The 11,249-nt window shown below is 55.8% G+C and overlaps 1 protein-coding gene across 1 annotated transcript in view; it reads left to right on the top strand.

The window, feature by feature from the left end:
• Positions 1–11,249, top strand: part of CACNA1A (calcium voltage-gated channel subunit alpha1 A) — a gene marked incomplete at its 3' end in the record, with an annotated part of 251,525 nt that overhangs the window by 111,588 nt on the left and 128,688 nt on the right. The window contains exon 4 of the mRNA XM_045289704.1: positions 7,942–8,033. Coding sequence (XP_045145639.1) covers positions 7,942–8,033 — 92 coding nt within the window. The remainder of the gene's footprint in view (positions 1–7,941; positions 8,034–11,249) is intronic.

Here is an 11,249-nt window from a genome sequence, read left to right on the forward strand (position 1 = left end):
GGCTCACCCTTCCAGCTCCCCCTCCTTCTCACTCCTCCATCAACCACGTGACTTCCCCCCACATTGCAGCCCAGGGCCCTGCCCCCTAAGGACATACTTCATCCTGCCCACCTCCCTCCCCCTGCACTGCCCCTGGAGGCTGGGGGCTCGCTGTTCTCAAAACACTGCCTGACTTGACACCCTCACCCACCTCACACACACACACACACATACACACACTCGAGATGCTGCTGTTGGCTTGCACCAGCCTTCTGCCTCCAAGCCTTCTCCATCATTTTCACAACTCTCCTCCTCCGAATGTTGTTCTTCCTCCTCCTCCCTGGGATCAGCTGTCCCACCATGCATGCCCTTTGCCTTTTCCTCATTCATTCATTCATTCATTCATTCACTCACCGGCTGAGCCTTGGAAAGGGCTCCGAGGAAGACCTCTGCCCTCCAGCTGGTGTGCTAGAACGGGAATGCCACTCAATCCCCTCGAGTCAATTCCAACTCCCGCACAGTGACCGACCCGTCTGGGACACAGTCGAACTGCCCCTGTGGGGCTCGAGACTGCGAAGCTTTTTGATCGTGTCTCAAATGGTTTCTTGGCGTGTCATTCACAAATCATACAATTCAGTGGTTCAATCACATTACCAAAGATCGTACACATCCCCGCAATCAATTTTAGAACAATTTCTTTTCTCTTGGACTCATTATTAGCTCCCCATTCTCCCCACAACACCAACACCACCCCGCCCCTCCACCCCACCCCCTACCTTACCCCAAAGAATCATTCATCCAGATTACTGTCTCTGTAGATTGACTTAGCCTGGGTTTCATATACTGAAATTTTTTTTTAAATAATCATAATAACAATAAGTAAAACAAAGAAAAACCTCAGTCAGAAAGAAAGCAGAAAATATTAAAAAGAAGAACACGTTTAGCATGGGTCCCAAGGGAGATCAAACGATAAGATGTTCGATGTATTTCCAATGTATTCTACAGGAAAGCAGGGCTTTCACAGCCCCAGTCTGTGGTCAGGAGAGGCTTCATCTACATAAATTTCCCCTTCACTTTTTTTTTTACCTGAAACAACTTTAGAATGGGTCAGAGGGGAGATGGAGCGATCATCACGGCAGTCGAAAACCTCATCCTCAGTCCACAGGGAACCTGGTGGTTTCAACCTGCTGACTGTGTGGTTAGCACCCCAACTCATAACCCCCATCTCCAGGGCTCCCTGAGAAGGCAGAATGTGAGCTGGGTCCTGAAGGGCGTGCCAAGCCCATCAGGAACGGGGTGGGGGTTGTGTGAAAGCTGGCACCACTGGAAGCAGAGGCAGAGGGCTCCTCGGGGCCCCCCCCCCCAGCTGTCCTGGGTTTTCTGCCACTCCCGATGGAAGCCATGGGAAGGTTTGGATTATGGGAGGGAGTTCCAGGAACGGGCATCTGACACTCAACGTGTTCCGAGCCCCCAAACCCCATCGCAAATGACAGCCCAGGCAGGTGGCTCATGGTGACCTTGTGCGTGAGAGCAGACTGTGCTCCAGTAAGGTGGGGAAGGGGGTTGGTGGTGTTGTTTGGGGAGTAGATCACCAGGCCTTTCTTCCTCCAACCTTGCGGTTAGCAACCCAGCATGTTTCCCATGTTATCACTCGGGGCCTTCAGGGAACCCAGGCGCAGCCCCAACTGTGCTCTCCACCCCACCCACCTGACACCATCCCTTTGCCCTGGTCTGCGTTGTGCCTAACCGGACCCCAAGCCCCAACTCAGTGCCCACCACATCGCAAGGGGTCGATAAGCACTAGTTGAATCAGCCGGTGAACCAGCCACTCCGGGGTTGACTCAGGACCAGGAAGGCAGGAGGGTGCTCTTCCCTCCCGTCCTGTGTCTCCACCCCCACTCCATCCATCCACGCTTGCATGCAGGCACGGAGCAGGGTCCTCCCGGGGCCCTGGGCTCCTGTCTTCCTCAGTGGAGTAGATCCCCCCTGTGCTGTGACCTGGGCTTTCGGCTCCTCTTCTGAAAAATGGGACCAGTGCTGAGCCCAGCGCTCCGGAACATCGCAGTGTCTGCAGCTATATATAACCCCGGGCCTCGCCGCTACTCCCACTGCCTGTGTCCTAGTTGCAGCCCTCATTCCACCGGCCTGCGCCTGCCGCTCCCAGCTAACTCCTGCCTCCATCACCACCAATCTGTCCTCTCAGCTGTCAGGGTTGTCTCCCCACGCCAGCCCCAAGCAGGGCCCTCCCCTGCTCCGCCACCTGACATGACTCCCCAGCGTCCGCGGGCAGAGGCTTGGCCTGCCCTCCAGCACCTCGCCCACCTGACTTCTCCCCCAGCACTGCCCTGAGGGAAGCTGCCCCACCCCTCCCAGTCACCTCTTCATTCCTTCTCCCCCTCCCAAAAAGAGGGCGGGGATGGGGAAGAACTGTCTTCCATCTGGACCAGAGACCAAAATGTGGAATATCTTACTAATCATCTTTTCTATGCTGGCTGCAGGGCACGCTGGTTAGCGGGGAGGGGAGGAGCGTGCAGAGTGTTAATGAGGCCCTTGGCTGCCACCAAAGCGTGGGAGGTCCCAGGCCACACACGCGTGCAGCTGAAGAAAGGCCTGGTCATCTATGAGCTAAGTGTCCGGGTGTTGGAGGGAAGCGGACGGCTGGAGGGTCTCCGTTTCGGAGGCTCAGAGAGTCGAAGGAATGCGGCAGGGTCACCCTGTGAGAAGGGCAGGGCCCGGGTGTGACGCCAGATCTGAAGGATCCCGGGGTCTGAGAGTCTCTGACTCCACGGAGGGGCAATGGTGCTGCTCCCAGTCCTCCCAGTCCCGGTGAATTTCTTCTGCGTCCGTGCCCCCAGTAGCCCATGGGTGGGAGAGACTTGTGTTCCACCTGCTCAGGCACATCCTCTTGTGCTCCCTGAGGGCAGGATTCAGCAAAGCTCTCTGTTAGCATCCAGCACAGCCTCCCTGGCCCAGCCCCCTCGCAGCTCACGGGGCCTCTTCCTGCCCGATCGCCCAGCTCCCGCCATCAGCCTAAAGGATCTTGTCCCTCCTCTGCTCTGAACCCTGAATGGTTCCACCCTCACCCACAGCAAAGACCGAACACGTGCTGGCAGCCCACTGGCCCCTGGTTCCCTCTGTGGACACCCCCTGCCCCGCCCCTGTTCCAGCCACAGCAGCCTCCTTGCTGTTCCCCAGACATACCTGCATGCTCCAGCCTCGGGCCTTGGCACATGCTGATCCCCCAAGCTGCGTCCTTTTCCCTGCCACACCCACACGGCTTGTCTCTCACTTTCTCCCAAGTGTCACGCACGCCTCACTTCCAGTGGAACTGGCCGCCCGGCTCCATCACCACTAGCCACGTGCGGTGACTGGACGCTCAAACTGAGATGAGCTGTCATGTCAATCCACACCACGCTCCCCAGGCTGCACCCAAAGAAAAACTGCAGCACTAATCACATGGATGTGACTGCCAAGTCCCAAAGGCTAATGCCCTAGACCAGCGGTTCTCAACTTGTGGGTCGAGACCCCTTTAGGGGTCGAACGACCCTTTCACAGGGGCCGCCTGAGCCCATCGGAAAACACACCTTTCTGGTGGTCTTAAGAACCGAGACACCCTCCTCTCTCCGTAGCCAGGAAGGTCTGTCCACATGCAGATACATCTACCCAGGCTACACCATGCTTCCAGACAACATTTCATTGATTTGTCATTAGAAATCAAAACTTCACACTATAGAAGTACACATTGTCTTTGTGATGCATCACGATGCAGTCATGATGTTCAATTTGTAGCAATGAAAATACATCCTGTCTATCAGATATTTACATGACGATGCATAGCAGTAGCAAAATAACAGTGATGAAGTAGCAACGAAAACAATTTTACGGTTGGGGAGTCACCACCACACGGGGAACTGTAAGAAAGGGCTGTAGCATGAGGAAGGTTGACAACCAGTGCGCTAGACTATTAACCCAGAGGTACCTCTGAAGAAAGGCCTGGTGAGCCCTGGATGGCCCTGGGGCCCAGTGCTACCTGGGTACACCTCGGGCTGCCATGAGTTGGCGGCACCTGGGCCTGGATCGCCTTTGAATTGCTGATACTTTCGATAACTGGGGTCCCATGAAGTTGCCTATGAAAGTGAATTCTGTTCTGTTTCACCTTTGCAATGTGGCTAACCAACCGAGTCTATTCCAACCCGGCTGTCTGCAAGTGTGAAGTCAGTCCCGACTCACAGCGACTGTCTTAGAAACAGAATGAAGGGCCACCTGGTCCAGGGCCATGCTCCCAACTTGTCCCACGTGTGAGCCCATGCTGCAGCCACGGTGTCCACCCATCTCCTCAAGGACCTTCCTCTGTCTCTCGCTGCACCCCCCTTTCCCAAGCACGAGGCCCTTCCCCAGGGGCTGGCCGCTCCTGACCACAGGTGTGAAGGACATGAGCCTCATGGCGACTCTGTTTAGGATTTCCAAGACGATGCCTTCACGGGAGCAGACGGCCTCGTCTTTCTCCCGCCAAGTGGCTAGTGGGTTTGAACCTCATGGTGAGCAGCCACCAGAGCTCCTTGGACCACTGGAGAATTTAAAGTCTCATACACCTCTTTTATTCTACCTCTCCTGGACATGTTCTGTGAAGCCACGGTGCTCCTCCCTCCCCTCGTGGTGCCCCTGCTGCCCACGCGGCCCTTCCAGCCTCCCTGTATTCTTTTCTCTTTACCCTTGTCACCCAAGGCCCAGCTTATTCTTCAAGTACCCAGGCAGGGCTTTCTGTGACTTGTGCCCCCATGGTGGGGCTTGGTGGATGTTGGTGATGGAAGTAAGCCAAACCCATCCACTCCCCAACAGCAGCCGCCCGTCTGCCGAGGGGGAGGGGCATCCCAGGATGCCCAAGACAAGAGTTTGAGGGCCTCACATTAACCTTAGACAGTTGGAGGGGAGAGAGAATGAAGTCAATTGATGGATCACACACCTGTAACATTGTCTAAGGCTCTCTCAAAGCCTAGCCTCACCCCCACCCCACCCCGTGAAGGGTCTCTAACACTTGATGGTATTCCACTCACTCACCATCCCCCCACCCCACCCCAAAAAATTCCATTGCCATTAAGTCCTTTCCGACTCACAGTGACCCTTTAGGAGCACATCGAATTGCCCCACAGTTGTCCAAGGCTGTGATCCCGGTGGAAGCAGGTGGAATGGCAGATGGGTGCAAATGGAGTGCTTCACCAGTGCGCCACCAGGGTCCTTTTCCCTCACCATCACCACCAGCCAGATTCCAGCCATACTTCCGTCCCCTTCCTTGAATGTGCCAAGCTTTTTCCTATCCAGAGTTCTCTCTCTCTCCACACCCCTCTCTCTCTCTCTCATTCTCCCATAGACCAAATCCCTCCTCCTCATCCATGAGCTCTTGCCCTTGGGACCTCCCGGGTCCCAGGATAGCTTCCGTACCAGCTGTCTGCCCTCACCCCACACCATCGTCTTCCTGGCTTTGGACTCATGTGTCCCTGCCGCCCACCTGAAGGTGCACATTCATTGTGTGCATGTCCTCCATGAATGCCTTGTCCGCCTCAGTCCAGGGAACAGGGAGGCCTCCGGTCTTGCCCTCTGCCCAGCTCACCAGAAGTGCCCAGAGGCACGATTCATGATGTGGAGACAGTCGTTCAGTCCAAGCCGCAGGCCCAGATCTTTTGGGGAAGTCGTCCGAAGAGAGCTGAGGGAGACACTCCTTGTTTTTAGTTTGGGGTGCCCCAGGAGCTGACCCTGAACTAGGACTTTTATCAGAGAGGTGAGTGCGCGAGACAGCCACCTGGGGGAGAAGGGATCCTGAGGCAGAAGGGGAGTCCCGCAGGGACTCCTGCAGGGGGCAGCCGGGAGCCTGTGTGGAGCCCCCACCTCAGAGGGACCCAGAATGCAAGGCAGGGGAGCTGGGATATTGATCCCCCGATTCCCCCTTGGAGTTTAAAAACAACTCACTCACGGCCATCCAGATGATTCCGACTCATAGCAAACTCTGCAGGGCAGGGTAGAACTGCCCCTGTGAGTTTCTGAGACTGTAACTCTTAACCGGAGTAGAAAGCCCCCGTCTCTCTCCTGAGGAGCAGCTGGTGGTTTTGAACTGCGGACTTGGCAGATCACAGCCTAACACATAACCACTGTGCCACCTGGACCCCTTGGCTTTGGGGGGTGGGGGTGAGGGAGTGTTCATTTCCTGCACTTGTCTAAGCTTGGGAGCAACACTTCAGACAATGAAAGGCAGGGACCTCTGGCCCAGGCATGCCCCCCACCCCACCCCCTAGACAAATAAAAAACTCACTGCCCTCAAGTCAATGCCCACCCATAGCAACTGTAGAGGGCACAGTAGAACTACCCCTGTGGGCTTCTGAGACTCACTCCTTACAGGAGTAGACAGCCCACTTTCTCCCTCAGCGTGGCTGGTGGTTTCAAACGGCTGACCTTGTGGTCAGGCCCAGACCTCCTCAAAAGCCACACGCGGTCGCCTCTCCTTACCCACAGAGCCCACCCCACACCCAGCCACCCCGTTGTCAACGTTGAAGGCCGGGTGGCAGCTGCCCTCCATGTAGCACTGTGACCCTAGTCTCAGTCACTGACCTCTGAAATGGGCCTGCTGGAGCAGGGTGAAGGGCCAAGGGGCCCCTCATCTCTCCAGCAGCACATCTACAAGTGGGTCCCTGGGACCAGGTCTTCTGAGAAGAGATCTCCCAGCTCCCTCGGTCACCGTGCTGTCCCACAAGCTCTTGTAGAGGAGGTTCAGTCTGAGCAAGGCCTCGCTAGGGTCTGCAGCCCCGTCTGGCTTTTCCTTTCCTTTGCCCTGGTGGCATAGTGGGTACACGTTGGGCTAGTAACCACAAGGTCAGCAGTTCAAATCCACCAGCCACTCCATGGGAGAGAGATGAGGCTTCCTATGAAAGATTCCCCATCTCAGACACTCACGGGGCCAGTTATACCCTGCGCTGGAGGCTCACTGACTCAGCCCTGACTCAAAGGCCGTGAGTTTGAGTGTTGAGTTTGGCGCATGTCCGGCGTGCATGTCGCCAGCACGTTGTGCTATTATCACGGACCCCGAGGTGAGCCGGTGCACAACAGAGTCCAAGGCCGTCCGGTCCTACATTGTCTTCCCAACCCCAGCCTATCCTGATCCACTGTGTTCTGAGTGCCCTCCTGCCCTGGGGCTCATCTTCCAACTCTCTGCTAGCCAGTGTCCCGTGGTGACCCATGGGGTTCTCATTGGCTGATTTTGGGGAGTCTATCGCCAGGCTTTTCTTCCTAGTCTGCCTTAGCTGGATGCACCGCCGAGAAGCGCCAGATGCTGGTGGTAAGCAACTTCCAGCAGCGCAGGGACGTGCTAACTAACCACCACGGCCTGGCACACAGACACAAAGGTTACCTCTTTTGATCCTCTTAGCCCCGTGCTTTGAGAGTCGGTCCTATTATTCACCCAGGATGCACAAGGGAAGCAGAGGCACACAGAGGCATCGTGTGACTTACCTAAGGTCACCCTGTTGGGAAGTGGCAGCACTGGGAGTTGAACCTGGGCAGGCCGAGGCTCTGAATACTAACTGCTCCTCTGCCATTTAGTCAAGCCTTGTGGCCCTCGAGTCCCTGGAGGGTCTCCCACTGCCCTGCCACCTCCCCCAAGACCCAGGGACTCCCCAGAACCCCATTCTGCCTGGTCCAGGCCCTGATTTCAGGTCGTGAAATATGACCATCACCCTGCCCCATGCTACGGGGAAGCTTTCATCCCTCTCTGGGCGTCCGCCACACAGCTGTTCTGGGGGGGTCTCTGTAAATCCCCCTTTCTCACGAGAGCCAGGTACGACACAGGTGAGGAAGCTGGGGCCCTGACTTGTGAAGCCGCGTGTCTGGCAACATCCAACCCTCAGCTCCCCGCCCCACACCTCCCTTCTCTGGAGCAAAATCTACCCTGTTTCCCTGTTGGCTTCTTTCTTGCAGCATCTTGGCGACAGTCGGGACGGAGTTTGACCTGCGGACGCTGAGAGCCGTTCGAGTGCTGCGGCCGCTCAAGCTGGTGTCTGGAATCCCAAGTGCGTGAGTCTCTGCCCCAGTACAGGGGTTGCTTTCAGGCAGTGGCCCCCCGTTTTCCCTTCCCAGAGCCTGCGGCAGGGCAGCGGTCTCAGGGACCCCGGCTGCACGTCCCAGAGAGCTCGAGAGAGCAAGCCAGGGCACCTCCCCCGCAACCACCCGCCGCCATTGACTCGATTACCACTCAGTCGCTCAGAGGGTTTCCAAGGCTCTAAATCTTTGTGGGAGCAGGCAACCTCATCTTTCTCCCAAGGCACAGCTTGTGGGTGCGAACCGCCAACCTTGGGGTTAACCGTCCAAAGCGTAGCAGGCAGCACCACCAGGGCACCTCGCCCATAACCACGGCGCCCATTCTTTGAACACCTACTCCGAGTCAGGAGTCCAGTTCAGTTCTGTTCTCACAATGCTGTGAAGTTGGACAGAGCTGAGAACTCCGTTCTGCGCAGGGGGACTGAGGCTCCGAGTGCCTGAGAAGTGTCACGTGGCTAAGAAGTGGCAGAACTAGACGTGAAATCCAGTGTCACTCCAAGCGTGGCCGCGGTGACCATTCCTATTGATTAAGTGCCTGCTGACTCCTGGGCCTACAGGGAGTAGTCTGCAATCAGACTTCCAGCTGCTTGGTGGCCCAGCGTCCCGTAAGTCCATGTTACAGATGCGAAGGCTGAGGCTCAGGAAGGACTCGCCTGACTTCTCACAGCTCGAGAGGGAGGACTCCGAAGCCCACCCTCGTTCCAGGCTGCGTCCTTGTTCCCTGAAGACACTTCTATGCCACCCTGGGCGAGTGACTGCAGTGTGTAGGGTCAGGATTGAGCATAGGTTCATCTGCAAAAAAACAAAAACAAAAACACGTGTGTGTCTGTGCTTGCAGCAACATAACAGTCATACTAAGCTCAGAAAATAACCACTGCATCAAAACAACAATCCTTGTTGCTAAAGCGATGTGTAAAAATTCACTGCCACCCAGGCGGTGCCGACTCACCGCGTGCTATAGGACGCAGGTGCCTATAGCATGCCTATAGGGCTGCCCCTTCAGGTTTCTGAGACTGTCACTGTTTTACAGGAGTAGAAAGCCCCATCCTTCTCTCATCGAGCGGCTGGTGGTTTCAAACTGCCAACCTCTCGGATCACAGCCCCATGCATACCCACGACGCCACCACGTTCCCACTGTTCAAAATACAAATATACAAAACCCGATCCCAAACCAAATCCACGCCATAGAGTCGGTTCTGACTCATCGTGACCCCAGCTAGCCTTTCCAAAGGCTGTACCTCTTTCTTAGAGCAAACAGCCTCACCTTTCTCCCTCTGAGGGGCTGATGGGTTTGAACCGCCAACCTGGCAGTGAGCAATCCGAGGGCTTGCCCAACGGCACCACCAGGACCCCTGAAGGATGAGGGGACTTCAGAATGTTGTTGCAGAAAATGGAATGAAAAGATCATGGTGTTTTTGTGGGAGGTTTTCCCCTCCCCACGGGCTCTGGAAATGCTCTTCCATTTTTCAAACTCATTTACCCTCACAGCAGGCCTGGGAGGGAGCTTAGCACCACCTTACATCTTATCGGCTTCATTCTTTGGGTTCCTGCCATCCGGATTTAAAGAGTGAGGTGTTTCGAGATGAATGTCAACAAGGTCTTTGCACGGGGTGAAGGCATTGACCTCCCCAGGCTGCAGGAGCCCAGTGATCACAGCCCATCAGTGAGCCAGTGTTTCCCAGGGTGAGCCATGCCGCCCCCTGGGGGTGAGGCACTGGGATGATGGGAGTTCATGCGGGGAGGGGGCGACAGCAGCAGATACCTAGCCTTTATCCTGGATTATTTATTGGCTATAGTACTAACATTTTTCATTGCCAGGAAGGGCTCTGAGCAATTTCTTTTCTTTTCTTTTTTCTTTTTTCTTGAAAAGGGACCAGTAGGCCAAAGGAATTTGGGAACCTATGCAATAAAATCGAGGGTTATCCCAAAGCTAACACCAAGAATAACACCTAGCAAGGGTCAGGTGCCTTGCTAGGTGCGAACACTCTCAGGGAATCCTGAGGGGCAGGGGCTATTCTAAACCCCATTTACAACTGGAGAAACCGAGGCTCAGCATGCTACCCTGACTTCACTCAGTGTGTTCACGGTCCCATTAGGTAAATGACGTGGGATCCCAAGAAGCTCACGTAGCCAGGGGTTCAGGAGTGAGGGTGAGAGGGAGAGCCCCAGCCTGACCCACGTGGGCTCCCTGCAGCATGATGACTGCCAAAGCTGTTGCCCCCAGCAGACAAGAGGAGGCTGCCCTGTGGTGCTTGTGTTGGTCAGTTACCAGGGGGAGAGGGTGGGCAAGCCATGGCTGCCGAGGGCAGGCAGCTGTTGATAACCCAGGGCAGGTCTACCAAGGAAGGGGAGAGCCTGTTGGGACCCATGGCAGCTGAAGTTTGGGTGCCCTGGGACGAAAGGGGATCTGGGCAAAATGCCCACAGTAGCTAGGGCACAGGCCCGGCTCTCCCTGCCTCCCAGTGTTCACCATCCTTCACACTGCCCGTCTGTATGGGCCCCTGGGACCACCCTGACTGATTCCCCTGGATTGCCACCATCTCACCCCATCATAGGGTATTGGCAGTGGACCCAAGAAAGTTCTTCTCACTAAGAAACACAGCCCCAAGCTTTGTGCTGGAACCTGAGTACTAACCATGAAAGGAAAGCTACAAACTCACTATCAAGTAGGCTTTGACTCATGGCACCACCGGTGTGCCAGAGTGGGACCTGGGCTCTGCGGCCAACTTGGGGAAGAGAGTTGCCAGGCCTTTCTTGTGAGGTGCCTGTGGGTAGACACAACTCCACACCTTGGCTTAGCAGCCAGTCGCTCAAGCCATCGACACTGCCCGGGAGCTCCCAGTCTGAGCCAGAGGTGCCCCGAATGTACTGCACAGGGGTGTTGGCTGGTAATGTCCACCGAATCAATGCCAAATCTCAGGAAGCCTGTGCATACAGAGTGGAGCTGCTCTGTGGGCTTTTCGTGGAAGTAGGCCCTGGTGGCGTGGTGGTTATACCTTGGGCTGATCACTACAAGGTCAGGTGTTCGAAACCACTGATCACTACAAGGTCAGGTGTTCGAAACCACAAGACCCTCCCCCGGGAGAAAGACAGGACTTTCTCCTCCCATACAGAGTTTAACAGTCTCGGAAACCCACCAGCCAGTCAGGGTGCAGTACAGCACCGATGAAGCATGCAACTTTCCTCTC

This window comes from Echinops telfairi, unplaced genomic scaffold (assembly GCF_000313985.2).
Source record: "Echinops telfairi isolate 266 unplaced genomic scaffold, ASM31398v2 ScPeMD7_30;HRSCAF=105, whole genome shotgun sequence".
NCBI classification, from domain to species: Eukaryota; Metazoa; Chordata; class Mammalia; order Afrosoricida; family Tenrecidae; genus Echinops; species Echinops telfairi.